Source organism: Gallus gallus, chromosome Z, assembly GCF_016699485.2.
Source record: "Gallus gallus isolate bGalGal1 chromosome Z, bGalGal1.mat.broiler.GRCg7b, whole genome shotgun sequence".
Taxonomy (NCBI): domain Eukaryota; kingdom Metazoa; phylum Chordata; class Aves; order Galliformes; family Phasianidae; genus Gallus; species Gallus gallus.
In genome coordinates, this window is record NC_052572.1 from 59,066,635 (window position 1) to 59,085,340 (window position 18,706).

General features: G+C 37.5%; 1 protein-coding gene across 6 annotated transcripts in view; it reads left to right on the forward strand.

The window, feature by feature from the left end:
* Nucleotides 1–18,706, forward strand: part of FAM172A (family with sequence similarity 172 member A) — a 263,961-nt gene that overhangs the window by 157,987 nt on the left and 87,268 nt on the right. For all 6 annotated transcript variants that reach the window (XR_006932328.1, XR_006932329.1, NM_001006574.2 and 3 more), the window contains one exon: nucleotides 6,445–6,564. Coding sequence is in view for 4 of the 6 variants with exons in the window: in NM_001006574.2 (NP_001006574.1) it covers nucleotides 6,445–6,564 (120 nt within the window). In the remaining 2 variants the exon portion in view is untranslated. The remainder of the gene's footprint in view (nucleotides 1–6,444; nucleotides 6,565–18,706) is intronic.

Here is an 18,706-nt window from a genome sequence, read left to right on the forward strand (position 1 = left end):
TCCCACCAATATCCCATTACATGTTGTTGCTGTGTGACAGATGGCAGCAGAGGGGCAATTTGGCAGAATGGCTTCTGACTTGGAAGTGTGGATAGAGCAAAGGTGTGTCACTGAATTCCTCCATGCAGAAAAAAATGTAACCCACTGACATTCATCAGTGCCTTCTGAAAGTTTCTGGAGACCAAACAGTGGGTGAGAGCAGAGTGAGGTGGTGGGTGGTGCGTTTCAGCCCTGGCAACGGCAACAGATTGTTACAAGCATGGCATACAGGCTCTTGTTCATCACTGGTGAAAATGCATAGCTAATGGTGATGACAGTGTTGAAAAATAGTGTTCTGCAGCTGAGTACCTGCTCTATCAAGCAGTGATTTTGAGCTCTTTGTATCTGTTATAGTTTCATAGAAATAAAACGGAGGAATTACTTTCAGAGCAAGCTATGTATATATGGTTTTGTAAGTTTTACTTTCAGTCAAAGAATGTTTGCAGTGACATCCATTTAACTTGTATGGGATCTGCTGCCTAAGAACACTGCAAAATATGATGCTAGTGTGAGTCTGGTTATGATAATGAAGAATTGTGTATCAGCAGGGAACACGCTATATTTCTTAGCTGTTCATTTCAGAGCTACAAACATATGATTTTCTTTTAAGAGTACAGGGTCTTCTTGTACAGAAAATTGGTCTTTCAGTGTACAGAAAATATCAGTGTTAGCCAGTCACCGCTGAAAACACATTTCATACTGTATGGTTTCAGTGGCAAACTGCTACTTTTCTGGGCTATATTTTTATATGGCCATGTTTACATTATATATTATTTTTATTTCAATGATTTTCAGAAGAGTTGGAGTGCATGCAAAAGTTTCTGTGCCCCAAGTCTCACCAAAGCAGCAAGAAGAGCAGTATACAACTATGAAGGTCCTGCTTGTAGGGAAGGATCAATTGCACAAGATCTGGAAACAGGAAATCTGAGCTTTCCTCCTGTCTCTGCTTGAAAGCTAGTGTGCAGTTCTGTTCTCCCATATTGAACACATGTACCATACTTGTTTACAGTAGCTCATCTAGTTAGAAGGATTTGTTTTGCTATGATAATTGGTAATTATAGAAGCCACCTTCAAGTAAATTGTTGAAAAGCTATTGAGTTGTATGGCATATTTCCCTATGCGTATGCATTTTCCTTTCTACTTATTGAAAAAAAATGTGATTCCAAGTCGTTGGTTTAAAAAAACAATGACTTTTCAGAGAGCTGTTGCCTGAGCTTAGAACAAATTCGATTGTCGTGATTCAATTTTTTGGAGTTGAGATGAATCCAAAGTGGAGGAAGGGATCTGAGCTGTCTTACCTTAATACAGTAAATAGTATTTCAGAGCCTTAAGCTCCTGACCCATTTGCAACTTCCCAGCAACAGGTTATTTAAAAAAGGAAAGGAAAAAAAAAAAAAAAACCCTGTAAATTTTGGCATTGAAACAGGAAATATGTGAACCTGTCACAGTAAGCAGTCTCAAAGGCCAAGCTGCTTTGCAGGAGCTAATTAACCTTAGGAAATAATTACCCAAATATGCAAATGTTGTTTAGATAATTCCATGTGTTATCAACTCAGGTAGTCCATCATAACTGCAGACCTTGCAATGTCTAGGTGTTAGAATCTGGCATAGTTGATAAGGCTTGGGTTGCTGCATCACTTCAGCTTGGTATTTAACAATTAATGACTGTGATATTACATTAGTAAATTCAACCTGTTTTTTGAAAGCAACATAACATAACACTGTATTCACTGTATGCACACTGCTTATCAGTGTATTCCTAATGGCTCTAGCCATTAAAATGTTATATACCTTTCAACTCTTAGTGCTAGCAATATTGGGAAAAATGACAACCCGAAATATGAATTGCGAGAGAATTCACCCATTTAATCATTTAATCATTTGTTTTGTTTCACAGCTCCTAAACTATTACAGGGAGAATTTTAAAGGTGCAAGTCAGTTTTTTCCAAGCAAAACCTTTTTTTTGAAACGAGATTAGGAGCAGCATTGAATAAAAGAGTGTTTCTGTTAGCATTTTGTTAAGCGCCAAGACAAAATAGGAATGAGTTACTGAACAGAAGCGAGAGACAGCCAGCCAAAAATGAACACAAAGGTAACAAAGAAAAGCCTCGGAAGACAAGAAGCCCAAAGCACAGAGTATTTATACGTGGACTAAAGGGCAGGGCTCTTCCATTGCCCTTCACCAGCAAACCATTGTGGTCAGTGCAGTATATCAGGTGAGGAAGGAATGGGGGGATGCACTTGCCTGCGTGCCCAGCTCCCCACGAGCCAGCCTGGCTGTTCAGGTCGGAGCAGCCCAGGGCTCTGCTCACCCTGCCAGAGCTCCAGGGAGCACGGCTTCCTCCCTGCCTCCATCTGTTGCTTCAGGCAGCTTGCGGCTATGGAAGAGGTTCTGGCCCTGGGATATTAAATGGCTTCATATAGATGAGGAACATGAATTTATTAATCACTGTCATATTATTTTTGTAGACTGTGCTATTAAACTACTTGATTAAACTTTTGATATTAAAATGAAAAGCTCTGTATTAACCATTTATGATCATTTTTTCAGTGATTGCTATTTGGTTTAAAAAGTGAAAAATTCTATACATAGTTAATAGACAGTGATTAAAAAGTACTGGAAAAATTTAAAAGGCCTTTTATCACTAGAAAAAGGCATCTGCTCTTAAGGTAGTGTTTATGAATACTCATTTCTACCACATGAAACAAATTTTCACTCTGTCTGCAAAGACTCGATGATCATTTCTGATTAAGAAAGAATATATCCATGTGGTAAGAACATCTTTTTAAGTAACTTGATCATCAACTGGACCAGGACTACATGGCTACTTGCATTCTGTATTATTTTTACAGGTGCTAAATCTATAGCTAGTTTCAGAAACATATTCCTCCTTTAGCCTTCAAGAAGAGGAACAAATATAATATAAGCAACCTAAAATACCTTGGCAATACTTCTCTTAGGTGATTTTAACTCCTTTTATCTCTTCAGTGGATTTTGCTGTGTGCATGTGTGACAGGCATTCAATATCTAATAGTCTCCATAGTGTTGGTAGTCACCAGTGGCAAATGAGGTATATTCATTCTAATCTTAGCAGTAAAAAGGATTGAAATATAATAGTTATTAAGAAAAAGACATGGACATCTTTTCATTTATTAGTGAATTAAAGGGTAAATCTTTTCTGATAATATACCATTTAAAATGGAGCCATGTAAGATTTTTCATGATGTGCAAAGCTTATGCCTCCCATGCTCCATTCACCGCCTGAGCAAGCCCAGGTGCAGGAGTAGAGTCAGGGCACCAGATCTGCAGCAGCCTGACAGCTGTATGTTTTAAGGTTACCTTGCACTGGATATGCATCACACAGAGGCCTTTTTCTAATAAGGTTATTAATATTTTTTACTTTTGTATCTTCTTGTATATATCAAGGGAGAGAATTTCAGAGTGATGAAAACCCACAGCCATGAATTCCACAGCTCCAACAATCAAACTAGTTATTTAGACATAGAATTACTGGTTGCAGATAACTGACTTCTAGCAGCTGGAAATCCAAGTTCAGTTCTCCTACCGCCTTTCCACCTCAATCTGTTTCACAAATGAGAATGCATTAAGCCTCATCAGCCTTCTGAGGTACATAACATGATTTCTCCATTCCTTTTTGTACAATCATACAGATAATTATGCAGAGCATGGCCAAGAGGCCCCAAGTTTATGAAATCATTTAACAAGGTGGTATATAAGTGCATTGTATTTAGCTGCAATGAAAAGAAGGAAAGCAACAGCTGCCTGAAACTGTCACCTTCATATTGAAACTGCAGTATTCAGCATCATAATTTAACTGAGGCCAGGCAGACACAGTTAATCCCCAGGTCATAATGGACCTAAAGCAATTCAGAATCCTAGGGAGACTTGCAGCACCCCACAGTCTGCTGTGCCCACTTACACAGCCAGATGTTTCTTGTATGGACACGGCACTGGTTTATTCTCCATCCAACTTGTTTAAAATAGCGGCTTGCAACGAGGAAAAAAATAAGCAGATGCCATGAAAAAAGGGCTTTTCTTTTAAACATACACTGCTCCTCCAAACTCCATCTTTCACATACTCCTGCCCCTTACCACGTGTAGTTTGGCAAAGTACAGCAGTACAGCTTATCCTGCCATTTTTTTTTTCCACCGGTGACAAAGGGATGTGTAGTTGCAGTCTATAAGTAACTAATTCCAATTCATTTCTTTTTATTTTTATAAAATTCTTTTGAGTCTTTGTACTGGACTGTGAAGCTGTGCAGTTAATAATCTGGTTTACTTGACCACTGGTCATGCTTTAATTGATGCAGGTTTTTCAGGCGGAGTTTTTGAATCCTTTGGAAGCTTCTTGCTTCTGTCTTAGTCTTGTGGAAATCCTGAATCCTAACAGCAGCACAGAGAATAGTAATTACAGAATGCATGAAAATACAAAGTTAACCACAAACAGCCTTACCTTTTTCTTAGAGTATTAAACCACGGTTTTATACCTACACAAAAATTGCTGTTATAGGAATTCATCGTAACATTATTATTTAAAAAAACAAATATCTTCTGCAAATTTACCTGAAGTAAATATTTTAGTTAAACCAGTCATTTAGAAATTCTCCCTATGTTCTAATGTGCCTTTTCCTTATGTATCATAATTAGAATACATCCCTTTTCCTTAAGAAACTCCCATCTGAGGTGTTCTTCAGCTTTATCTTAATAACTAGCCTGCCAATCATATCTTCCATATGAAATTTCTTTTGAAAAATGTACCTCTTTCCCGATGAAAGGAGGGGTCTTTACCTCCTTCTTCTATCTTTACAATCAAATTTCAAACTCTGGTTGAAAGAAAATAAGCCTTTTCTTGTGTTGAGGTGGTTTATGGTAGTTAATACAAATTTATTTAAAACTCTGTCATAGTCAGTCAGGTGAAGAATCTGTCCAGAATTAACTTGAATATCATTAGTGCTTTTTGGCAAACATGACTGCAATGTTGTAATCTCTACAAACTTAGGGGGAAAAAAATTAACCACATGACTGTTTCTAATGCTTTGGTCCAGATCCATGAGGGTTTGTAACTATCTCATTTAGGATAGTAAACTAGGCATGAAAATAGAAGTAAAAGCCTACATCCACCAAGTTATTTAGTTGTCTGTCTTCTCACTCATGTTCGACAACCGTAAGAGATTAAATTCCCAAAATTGTATTTTAGAGTGAGACTAAGACTTCAGTGTTCTTTATAAAGTTACAGTTGTTCATACTATGTAATTATCACTTTAATTCCAGTGGCTTTTGCTGGTTTGTACTTTATTTTCCCCAAGGAAATGGGGCTTATATGATCTGTCAGTGTCTTCTAGTGATATGAAGGCACTGGTGGAGAAGAGCAAAGGGATGCAAATATTAGGAAATTACATGACCTTCACTGAGCAGCTCTTCCCGGCACAAAAGCTCTGGAGCTGGAAAATGTCTGCAGTGTTGTGCTACAGAGGTGTGAAATCCTGGTGGGAGGCAGGAACTAACAGAGCATCGAACTCAAGCCACCTGAGACTAGACAAATTTGAAGTGATGCCACAGACAGCCTGATAAAGAAGTAAAGTATAGAGGAGTAAAGGGCTTTCTGATACAGTCTCAAAGGTAGAAATGGCAGTGCACATCCCCACATGCTTGAGGATAGTGCACTAAAATCAGTGTAAATGATTACAGTGCCTTCAGTGGCTCTTTGACTGACATCCATAGGTTATTGTTCAATAACAAAAAACACCCCCCCAAATACCAGAAACTCTGAAATAATGGCTAATATGTAAGCAGTCAAGACGTGGTTTATCTGCCCTCTATCTCATAGTCTACAGTTTCAAAACAAATAAAAATAGCATTTCAAAGAGTAGCTGCAAATACCACAGTTTTAATCTTTGGCAAATTTCCATTGGAGCATAATATGAAAAAATTCTAAAGGCTGAAATTATATTTATCTTGTTCATACTCGTTTTTATTTGTTTTATCAGACTAAGACTTAACTACTTTAAACAAACCATCAGTGAGCAAATATTTGACAAAGAGTTGTCAAAAGAATGAAAACCAGAGCAGTGGTTCATAATTTCTTTGAATGCCTCTGTTTAGCTGAATTGCCATCATGGTATTTAGACAAAATTTTGCAGATGCATAATTTTCGTTGTACTTATTAAAATAAGTAACAATAAAACAACAGTTTTACTGCATTTACATTGCAATCTTAGATTTCTTTTATTTCGACAAATGAATCTGCTCATTTTTTGACAGTAGAGAATTATTAGTTTGAATTTTCTTTTAACAATACATTTTAGCATATAGGAACATGTTACTTTTAGACAGAATTGCCAGTTGCTAACAGGTAATCATTGCAAATGTAATTTTTTCTGCAGGATAATGGATCTCCAGAAGAACATGCAATTTATGTTTGGGACCATTTTATTTCCCAGTCAGCAGCAGAGAACGTGTTTTTTGTTGCTCACAGTTATGGAGGACTTGCATTTGTAGAGCTGGTAAGTATGCCTTCTTCACTGCCTTCCTTCCTGAGGTCTTTCACAGATTTTCAAAATTCTTTTTTATTATCTTCTTCAAACAGCAGTTTAGGAACAGCTTTGACCAGTATTCACATACAGTTCTGTGAGGTTTTCTTTGAATCTGGAAGGTCATTTCATGAACTTCTGAGTTAGACAGTAGGTTCCATGTATCCACTAATCTGAAAAACTGTGTGAAAACGAAACTCATTGAATCCTCCTTCTTCAGATTATGTAGTAAAACGTAGGACGCAGCAAGTTTCTGGTCTGTGGTGAGAGAGGCTGGAGGTCAAGACTGGGAACAAGTAACAATTTAATGCTAAGTCATAATTAATAGATGCACATTCTTCTATGTAGCTGAATGTGAGGAGAGGTTTGGAGGTTTACCCAATTTTGCAGTTTTTCCACAAATGAGAACAGAATCTGCTGGAAAGACTTTTTTCAGTTTAATTAGCTCTGGATAAACCCTGCTGTGATTTAAGGTGGGGAGGACTCCAGTCAGTCTAAAGCTTCCCTACCCTTGATTTTAGGATTGCTGAAGATCCATCCCTATAGTCAGTTCTTTTTGTCTAATCTCTACAAAGCAAATTTGTTCATCCTGTCTAATATAGAAAGAATTCACCTGGTCAATTTATCATGCCTGTATAAAATAATGTAGCTGTGGTCATATCATTAAGTTTTAAAATACCAGTGTAATCAGAACATGCTTTCTTGAAGAAAACTGCCCTGTTCCTACACATAAGAAGTGCATTCGTTTTATAGACCCAGGAATTAGCTGATATATATGTACAACTTTTATCTACAAAATATTCACAGAATCAAAGAATGGGTTGTGTTGGAAGGGACCTTTATGTAGTCCTAGCCCCCCCCTGCTATAGGCAGGGACACCTCCCACTAGACCAGGTTGCTTAAAGCCCATCCAGCCCGGCCTTGAATGATTCCAGGGAGGGGGCATCCACAACCTCACTGGGCAACCTGTTTCAGTGTGTCACCACCCACACAGTGAGGAATTTCTTCCTAGTCTCTAGCCTAAATCTACCCTCTTCCAGTTCAAAGCCATTTCCCCTCGTCCTGTTGCTACATGCCTTTAAAAAAAGTCCCTCCCCAGCTTTCCTGTAGGCCTCCTTCAGGTACTGGAAGGCCACTATAAGGTTCCCCCTATAAGCTTTCTCTTCTCTAGGCTGAAAAGCCCCAGCACTCAGCCTGTTCCATAGGTGAGGTGCTCCATCCCTCTGATCATCTTAGTGGCCCACATTAGTTTAGTCTAACTTAAGGATAGTAGAAGTAGTTCCTGCCAGAATGTAAGATAAATGCTTTAGTTATGAAGATGTATGATGAGCATTTGAGTTTTATTCTTGTGCTACTCTAAGCAGTTCTAGGTAAGAAGAATTCAGAGAGATAATACTTATATTAGTTTAAGAATTTTCCATTTTTATTAACTCTTTCTATTTGTTGAAATTAAGGCCACTTTGATTTTTTCTGTGTTTCCTGAAGAATGTTTTTTAAAACTAGAGTATAATGTGTATAGATTTGAAACTTGAAGCAGTTCTGCTGATAATTTTCCACAGGTATTTTATTACCATGTTAATAAGTTCTCTCAAAAATAAATGTTAAGAGACCAGATTAGTGAAGACAAATAACGCCTTCACTAACCATAACTCCAGGCAACAGTTTTTTAAGCTGGCTGTATTGTGCATGGCTGCTGCTCCTCAGACACCATGGAGGACTGGAAGAATCTGTTCTGCTATCTTCTCTTTCCTAAGCCATGATTTTAAGCTGACGTGTGTTTCAACCTAGGTTATTCTGATGTGCCTTATCTTTTGAAAATGAAATGTTAGCAGAATTTTTTTAAAGTTTGTGAAGCCATGTTGCGTAGGTGCGTGGACACCTACGGATACATAAAGTTAACACAAGGCAGAAATAAAAAATGACTAGAGACCTTTCTCACCGTTTCCCAAACAAAGCGCTTATTTGAAGGAGGCTTGGGGAGCTAGCGGGCAGAGTTTTTCCATCACATTTCAGTCAATGGCTTGAGGTGGCATGGGTAACAGATGACCAACGTGTCATTCCCATTTTGCCTGTTTCTCTTGTCACACTGGTGGATATTTCTACACTTTTGTTCTACTTTAATATGAAGCACACAGATGTTTCAGAACAAGACTTGACTTCTGACCTTGGGGCTTCCAGGGTCAGGGTGCTCAGGGCCTGTGAAATTATCACAAGCTGAGCTAAAGTTTTTATCCATCACAGGAAGTAACCAGTAAGTAAGAAGTTAAAAAGAATCTTTGTCAGAGAGACAAGATGGTCTCAGTAAGGGTCAGCTTCTGTAGTCTGCTGTCTCTGCAGGAGATACATGCCTGAGAGGAAGAATATAATATATAACCATTGGCACATCACATATCTGTCATGCAAAACTAGACCTGAGAAGTATATTTAATGTACCCCAATTGTTGTTCTTTTTAAATCAAAGGATATTAACACCTGGTTCTGGTAGAAGTAGTTTGAAGTTTGTCTTCCACTGAAAGAAGTTTAATAAAATAACATTTACACTGAAGCAGAGGTGAGATAAAAGTGAAAAAAAAAATCTTGAATTATTTTTTCACCATTTGCAAGATTTTATTTTGTTATGCTCTTCTTTCTCTTCAGCTTTATATCCATATGACATTTTGTAATTGCAAAAAAAAAGAAAGAAAGAAAAGAAAAGAAATGGAGCAGCTGATGGGCAATTACTGTCTTTCAACAAATACGTATTTGTTCACTTTCTCTCATGCTTTGTTGGGGATAGATGATGGGGGTAGTATAGCAGCTGCACCATGTAGCAGCCACGCCACCCCTACACTTGCTGTACGAGGATTTTGGATCAAGCGATCCATAGAAGTGTAGGTTACAGAAGTTACGGAGACACACTGCACAGCTGCTACGGACTCCACTCCTCTTACAGGAGAGTTTTGTGAGGCATATGGCTTTAATTTGGAGCTGAGGTTTATGCCTGGGCCCTTTGCGTTTGATTGTGCCTTCAAGGAGAAAGAAAACAAGCCAAAAGGACAGAAAAGTTTTGATTCATTGACTTGTTGAGTTTTCAGTGCATCTTTTAAACTCATTTTGCATGTTTGGTGCTGCTAGATATGTCCCAATTGTTTAAAATTGTCTTAATCAACAGAGATCTCAAGTTCATCACTTCTTCATTATGTAAGGCACTTGATACAAAACGGACACTTTCGTGTTAAGCAGAGAAGAAACTTGGTATGAAGCAGTCTCTCGTTCATGGAGTTCAGTAGCATGATGTGGGCAAAGCAAGGCAGAGCTGCTGTTCTGGAGCAGCACAGGAAAACTTTGAGCCTTGTAAGGATAGAAAAAAGTCCAGGTGCTTCTTTGTGCGCAGTTTCTAAGGGAAATGATAAAGAAAAAGCAGCTCAGCTCTTCCTCTCCTCTACTCATTAGGCTCTCCATATCCAGCGCTGGGATGCAGGCACCTACCACTCATTTTGATAAAGATAACAGAGTAATTGACCAGCAGTGGTGAAGTTGGTAAAAAAGGAGAAGCATTTGTGTTTATTCCTAGCAAACGGTCTTAGCTTTGAATTTGATCTCACAGCAGAAGTCAAGCTGTGGTTTGGAAGTCCTTTATTAAACAAGCCAGTAATACTTGGCTCCAGTTTTCAAATATATGCCACATCTAATATTTCAGTTGTCATTTGCAGCTTTTTGTTTTCATGTTTGTGGCTGTGAGATGTTAAGAAAAGCAGCACAGATCTGTAACATCATAAGTGAATGGACAGAAACTGTTACGCAGTCACTGCAGTGTAGGCACACATTTCATGTATCGTACCGACTCATAGACTAGTAGGGAAATAATTGAACAGTGATTGAACGTGTGTGGGAAGTAAAGTTCCACCAATAAATGTAGTTAGTTACATTGTTTATGGCTTGAATTACAAATGCTAATTATAAACCATATACTAAAATGTATCTTTATATTCAGTACTTAAAACTTTGTGTAATTCTGGTTTGAAATTAAATGTACATCTAATAATATCTAAATGTAAATTACTTTTTAAATACACAGCACTAAAAATAGTTGTGGGGGGTCACTGTGTTGCACTAATTACTGATTTTAAAAATCTCAAAACATGATTCATGAACACACCTCATCCTCTTACTTCCCTAGCCAGTGCAGTCAGGGATTTATTTTCAGAAGCAGCTTGCTGTAGTTGATGGTAAATCATGGAACTTTCCCAACTCCTGGCTTATAATAATTTTCTGAAATTTAACAGAAACTGAGGATTTCAAGTTGATGGAGTCAATTTTATATTTAGTTTACAGAAAATAAGTTTCTGGTACAACGCCTTCTGTGAGTTTTTCTGCCAGATTTTGCAGGTTTACAATTATTTCACTTTAAAAAGAATGTTTTCCCTTGTCATTGCCTGACTGAAAGACCCTTACAGAAGGAGAACAGATAAACTGTGCACCAGTGCTTTACCTGAGTCTTGTGACCATTCACTGCACGTCTAATTACAATACTAAGTCCTGTGTGCCTATAGAGGTGGAAGGAAGTGGTGGTCCTAGAATGCTAGATGATATTTAAAACTATCTGTGTTTGTCATTACAGAAAACATGCATGACAACTACTCATTTCAGAACCACGAGAACTGTTACATCTAAGCTTTCAAAGTTGTCAGTTAGGTAGTCAGTATCATGGGATCTTTGCCTTGTATATTCTTGAGACCTTAGGCTTTGCTTTTTTATGGGTTTACTCAGCACCTAAAGATCCAGAAGTATACCTCTTTGGTTCTGCAGTAACTCTGTCACTGTGGTTAAATTATACCCTTAAGAGAAAAATGCCAACTGTCATGATAATCATGATAAAATTATGAAAATCAGCACTGTTGTCCCCAACTTCCAGCATTCACTTTAAAGTACAAAGTGAATGTGATATTATTAAATAAAAAGAAAGAAAGTAGGTTCATTGTCTTTGAGTAAATGAGAGACTATTCATTTGCTGGCTAAAATGTTGAGTCACACAAAGGTGTACATAGAAATCCACCTGAATGTGGGTCTGTGTGTGTATTTTTAAGCAGCTTTGTTAAAGTGAGTGCCCTTAAAACACACACTGTTCAATTACTGCATCCACTGTAGTGTGCTAATTCCATCAAAATCAGCCAATTTTGTCAATTTAAAATAATTTTAGTCTCATTTTGAGAAATGGTCTGCAATACACTGCCACTTTGTTTTGTTGTATTGTGCTGAGTACAGTGAGGAGACCTGACCCTAGCTAGAGATAATAGGTGTTGTAATGATAGCGATGATAAATGGACACCTGCTGAACTACCTGGGAGTCTCTGTGGCTGCACCACTGTTCTGGCACAAGCAAAAGGCAGTTTAAGAGCCTTAATGACTTGGCTGTGAACCTGTCATTAGCTTTTCATTAATTTAATTTTCTGAAATTTCAGATGGAATCATTTGTTTATTGAGATCATTATTTATATTTTTTTGTATAAATTTATTTACTTATTTACTCAGTAACGTTTGGGTCAAGAACTTACAAGCTTTTATTGGATATTATTTATATGCAACTCTTAATACGCCATCCTGACCTATTAAATTGAAATAGATCTGCTGATATGCAGCAGTAATAATACAAGACCTGTAATGGCCATAAGAATGGGAGAGAGAGAATAACATTCATTTCTGCCTATACAATGAACTTAGATCATAGAGTCATAGAATAACAGAAGAGGAGCCAAGAAGAAAATCTGGAGACCAAGATCCATATTGGAGGAAACATTCAGTTATTTTAGCTATACTTCGTTAATTGATAAATGTTCATTCATCTGAAAAGGGACAAACAAGAAATGATGGTGAACAGTGGGGCCTAATGAAGAAAAAGCACTGAATTTTGTAAAAAGAGTTGAGCAAGAATAAGGTTGCTAGCAGTCACCAAGGTTTGGTGGGGTTTTTTTTTTGGATTTGTGTTGCTGATTGATTGTCACAAAAAAGTAAGTGTGCAGTAATAATGAAACTGGCTCATGACATAAAGTAGTGAAGTTACCATTAATACTCAGGATTAGAATTTCTATAGTACGAGAAATTAAATGAAATAATGCAAACTTCAAGATACATTTAACAGCTAGCCATCTGAATGCATATATAAGCTGTGATTCCATCAATGGAAAACAGCAAAGAAGGAGAAGCACTTGGACTTAATCAGCAGTAGCTGTAAGTGAATGACCTGTTAAAGCAATAGAGGAGGCAAATGTGATCCTGTGATTTGTTCTCTCTTTCTATCAGAGGAAGAGAAATATTAATGCTGGCCAGCGTGCTGGTGAGATTTATCTCAGATAATTTGAGGCAATTCCAATTACCCACACTCGGAAAGATTAATTCCAGCTGGAAGAGATACAGAGAAGAAGTGTCAGGATGCTCAGAGCGATGGAGAACCCATTTCACTAGAAAAGATGAAGAACTCAATCGTGTGATGTGATGCAGTGCCACATGGATGTCTTACCTGCCCTGAGCACCAGGATCAATACTGTCATAGAAACCATGCACACACCATAAGAACTGTGTAATTTGCTAATGCTTTTACATTAATTTTGGTAGCATCTGAAAAAAAAAGTAGGTTCAAGTGCCTAAACTGTGTTCTGCTACATGAGACTTTAAAAAAGCACATCTTGTTTAGCCCAGCAGAGGAAAGCCTTGAGGGATTGACAGGACTCTTTAAATATATCAGGAGAGTAAACAGCAGGGAGATAGAGCCATTTAAGCAAAAGAACAATGTTGGCATAGGAACAAATGGATTAAAAGTGGCCATGTATAAATCTAGGGTAGAATAAGGTCTCTCACCATTAGATCAGGAAGGCCTATTTGGGAACAGGAGGACTGGGACAGAACTCCTACCCAGCTAGACCCACATGTGAGAAGAATTATGTGCGTAATTGACTGGGACAGTCAGGCCTTGATCTGACCCAGGAGCCTATGTTCTTGTGAAAGCAAGCGTGTGCAGGTGGCTATTTACAGCTGCAAACAATTGGACCCAGTTTGGATTAATTTTTCTACAGATGGTGCCTCTCTGGCTCCAGGCTCACTCCATGGCCAAATTTCCCACCTCAAACTCACAAAACGCTGAGTTTGATCCAAAACCAAATCAACCCCCCTAAACATCAGTGCTGGCAAACAACTTTTTTTTTTTTTCCTCCTCACTTGTTTTTGGACATAGTGGACTTGTTTTTGCCAGTGCTTTTTGAAATGTGTAAGTTTCAGCTTTCAGTAGAAAGCAACAAGGATTGCAGATTCAGTTGTGAGTGGTTACAGTAGTGATCAAATGAAATGGATTTATCAAAAAGTACCGAAGTATCTTAGTGAGTGTCACTGCCTGCTCTATTGATTGCAACTTCTTATCCTGTTTGGCTGACATATACATAGAAGTATATGTATGTTTGTGTATTCTTTGCCCTCTTTAATATAGGGCATATAAACACTTTAGACAACTGTTGAGTTTTCCCTCTTTCAGCCTCAGTAATTAAGCTAACAACTATGCACTGATATCATTATTTCTCGTGCTACCATATATTATTATTATCCATTTGCATTGTGGTGGCAATCACATGTTAGTGCCTTATCCTGAAGAGTTTGCAGCCTAGAGAGTCTTAACAGGAAGAAGCAGAGGAATGATGAACAATCACCAAGTAGAGGCTGAGAGTACCACAGCTGCATTTTCTTTTTACCTTTTTTGTTTGGTTTAGATGCCATGTAGGCATCCAGTTTCTTAGTTCAACCCCTTCTCAGCCTTGCTACTGGATGTCAGGAGGATATATCACTATAATAAAATCACAGCAACTCCCATAAGAGCTTGTTGTGCTGCCATTTCCAGAGCAGGACTCAAGTTTTGAATATTCATCCCTACTCGTTACTTTGCTCTGGATAACTTTCTCAGCCTCATTACTTTTTGCTTCATCTTAATCATTTGCTAATTTAATATCTCATGCTTCACTCAGCTCAGTCCATGGTCTGCAGGCTACCAGTATATATGGCCCATCCCTGCTTCTTCCAAAAAGAGAAGGGCAGTGTTTCGTGGCCCAGAACGATATACTGAATGCTAATTGCCTGCACCACCCATCATTACTTCACATCTCATTGGCCATTTCATATTAATTTTCTAGTTTGACACTGGAGTTGGAAGGCTAATTATAAAATGAATGGAGAAGAGGAGAAGGGTAAAAGTTACAGTTAGTTGGAAGTCGATTTATTTGGAAATATGTGCTCGTTGTTGTAGGACAAGGGCAGAACACTTTCTGCATTTCCCTACAGTCGCTTCTTTAGAGACACGTGATCTCAGTTGTTACATATTTTCATAATTTCTTTGCATTATCTTGCATTCAGTACACTACACAGTGAGCTGTTATTTTTAGATTCTGGTATGAAGAGCTTTCTGATCTTTCTCAGTTGTTCTCATACTTCCATCCCCTTGCATCTGTAGCTGCCCCGTGATTTATATAAAGCTAGGTCTTCTTTTTTTTCTTTTTACTTTTCTTGCATTCCTTTCTGAATTCATATTATTTATCTCTTGCAGGTTGCTGAGAATTGAGCTCTGTATTGTTAGTGTAGTTAATGTTGTTCTCTGTTGTTCTGTGCAACATTTTGGTCAATGCAGCCAACACAATGCTAGGTTTTTTTTTTTTTTGCAAAGTTGCTTTGAATATGGTACCCACTAACGTTCACAGTTCCCTCACAGTATTTTACTGTCCTCAATTTCCCTTTTCCCCAGTGATACGGAATCTAGTAGATGACCTTTCTTTTTCAACAATATTATGTCTCTTTCTTCCAAATTAAATTTATCTACCCTTTCTACACAAGATGACAAACTAGACTGTCATAATGATCCCTATATTTCTTTTGTGCCTTACTTCTCTTGGCAGTTTCTCCCACTTTAGTGTCACCTGCAAATTTAATTAATTCCATATCATTAATGAAGATGTTAAATAAAACCATATTTGGCATCTATTGTTATATCTGACTAGAAACTTCCTTCTGGCTTTATAAATTCCTTTGCATTAGTATCCTTTCCTCCTCTGTTTTATCTGTTTTAAATTCAGTGAAACAGCTCACTTAATAGTTTACTTTTCATTTCAAATTTTAGTTAAAAAAAAAAAAAAGAAAGCCAAAGCACAGAACCCTGATGAAAGAATACGTGGTTCATCCTTTCAGTTGTCAGCACTGACTTCAGCCCTTGAGCTTGTCAAAGCTAACATGATGATGTCAGTGTGAAACCAAACTGTGTAGTACGTTGTTGAAGCAAGTAGTTAACTCCCTACACCCAGTGGAACTCATTCTCATCAGTTATTTGTCTGGCCATTAACTTCCTCTCCGGTGGCCCCAACTTCCTAGAGTTACAAACTGTAATGTCTAGGTTTGCACCTCTGTAGAAGTGTTTTCTGTCTGAATCATCTCATGCTCATTGTGATCTTGGGGGAAATCTGTCAACTGTAGTAGGTGTGCCTTATCTCCAATTCTGTGATGTAAAAGATCTGAGCTCAACTCATTATTGGCTTCCTAATATTCAGGTATACAAGCCATCCTGTTGCTGAGTTCTGTTGCATAAATAAAAAGTCTCATCACTTTTTTTCCAGTTCACTGGCCTCTCTGTTACAGGCTTATTATGGGCTTGCTCATACAATTCAGGTTGAACTTGGTAATTTCCCTTGCAAAGTCTTCAGTGAGTGCACATCTTCTTTTTTATATTATTTAATCAACCAATTTCTGTCTCTAATCACCAGATGCACATTTTGCTGTGTTATATACCTTTCCAGTTTATTCATCCTCTATAGGTGACTCTTTTCTGGTAGTGATACACCAGGACAAGAATATGAAATTTTTAGAACATTACTTTATGTACACTTGGTTATTGCACCAAATAATAAACAATCATGCATCGGACTGACTGAAGATCCAAATAGCAAGAGTACTTTTCCGAGGAGGTACAATATGAAAAATGTTGGTGTTTAATTTACCTTTGTAGGTTGTATCTCTAGGTTGAGGTGCCGAAGAGGTTAATACTAAAGAGTATAGACCATATGACATCATCACAGTCTGAGGAGATTGCAGATTTTAAATGTGTGTATGGACACTAATAAGAAAAGTAGAAGTTTTGGATTTGTTTACATTGATGGGGAAAGTGGGAAATCATATATATATTATTCCCTGACAGCTTTTGTGGCGTGTTTAGATTTTATCTGAAATATTAGACTGTTCTAAATACTGGATTTTGTAAAATGAAAAAAAAAAAAAAAAAAGCATCAAAAATGAAATTGTCTTACTGTTGTTTCATATTTTCCCATTTCTGTGACAGGATCTTATGCCAATTAGACTACACAAGTGTATTGTGTTACTGTTAATTTAAATGTTAATTATGGTGAAAAGTATATGTATGGCTTTTGTGTGAAACAGTAGAGATTTTATAAGACTTTAAGACCCGGTTTAGTGGATCAACCAAGGGAACTGCAAGTTAATAATATATTAGGCATTGCAAATCCACACGGAGTAAAAGGAATCCAAACATACTTCTGGTGAAGGGAACTCTCACACTGTGGCACTGTAAGAAGCAGCTGGAATTTGCATTTTATCCCAGAACTTTCCTGTCTTTAATCTAGTGAAGATGTGTTATGTAGCTTTTTCAGTATATTAGTGAAGCATTTTAATATTAATAATAGCATGAGAACCAGTGTTTAAATGTTAAAATAATCCTATTTAAGGGCTTTGCTTTAATATGATATCAAGTAAAAATATGTAAGTAGATTTTGCTCATATATTTATTGAGAAAATTGTGCTTTTAATACCACAGAACTAAACTGAGACTTGAACACACAGAATCAAAACATGAGAGTAAATTTTCCTCACAAATACAAGAAAAATAAATAGTTTAAATAGTTCTTTTTTCTTTTCTCTTTTTTTTTTTTTTTCCCATTTTCCAAGGCAAACTAAGTGTAATAGTAAATCCCACCTGTGCCACATCAGGACACAAAGTATGTAAGGTTTCTACCAAGCCATTTTATTTGCTTGTCAATACCTAGATTGTATTTTATTCTAGGGTGGCAGAAGCTGTTTGACAGGAGCATTGTACCCATGTGCTCTGAAGCTTGGAGCAGTTAGTGAACTTCAAAAGCAGAGACTGCAAGACAAAAATTTTTTGTAGGCATCTCTGCCTGTTCCTTCATCATGCTCCCTTCTCTCCCCACTCCCTTTCCCAGGAACAAATGATGAATAATCTTTAGGAAACTGTTCTTTGTAGTTCTCCATAGGAAAACTAATTATTTTAGTATTTTTCATGTACCAAGGCACCACCTACTACAACAAGTAGTTGGTGAACCTGTACATTCCTGTGGTCATGAATATTGCTTTGTGTACCTTACCAAGTTTTAATTCAATTTTCAAGGAGTTTTTAAGTATTGGTGTTGGATCTGTCTGCTGCTTTGCATAAAAGCCTTGGTGTTTTCTCCAGTTCCTTTAAAATAGAGTCTTATGTAGTTGAGGATGGAAAAATAATAATAATAATAATAATAATAATCACAGTATTCTTTGAAAGAATAAATTTTAGTCAACGGGGTGATGACTATGATGTTAGCTTTCTGGTATTGTATTATTCTAGCTCTAAACCTTTTGATACATCATTGAGCACTTTACTCAGTAGATTTTAGAAAAAATCAAAATATCAAAATAGCAACACAAATCCCCAGCCACACCCCCAGCACCAAATGCTGGCACGTAACTTTCAGCATTTTGTTAAAGTCTGTGGATTGTTTTTCCTCAGTCTTAAAAAAACCTGGGCAAATTAACCCCATATAGATAATCTTATTTTACTTCTTTGCTGCTACTGTGTACAGCCCCAGCAGATTTTTAAACCAGCTGTTGAAAATAACCTAGTTTAAGAGTTCACCGTGAACGTGAGGGATTCATCATTATATATTTACTGTCTGAGGCTGATATAGCTGTAAGGTTTTTCAGATTCCATTGATCTATTGCGCATGTTCCCTCCCTGGGTTGCAGGACGTGCTCCTATTTGCATAAGGCCCTGGGCAAGGTTCTTTCTTGCATTGATTGGCCTGTCCAAGGGAGCCTGATGTGCTCTCGC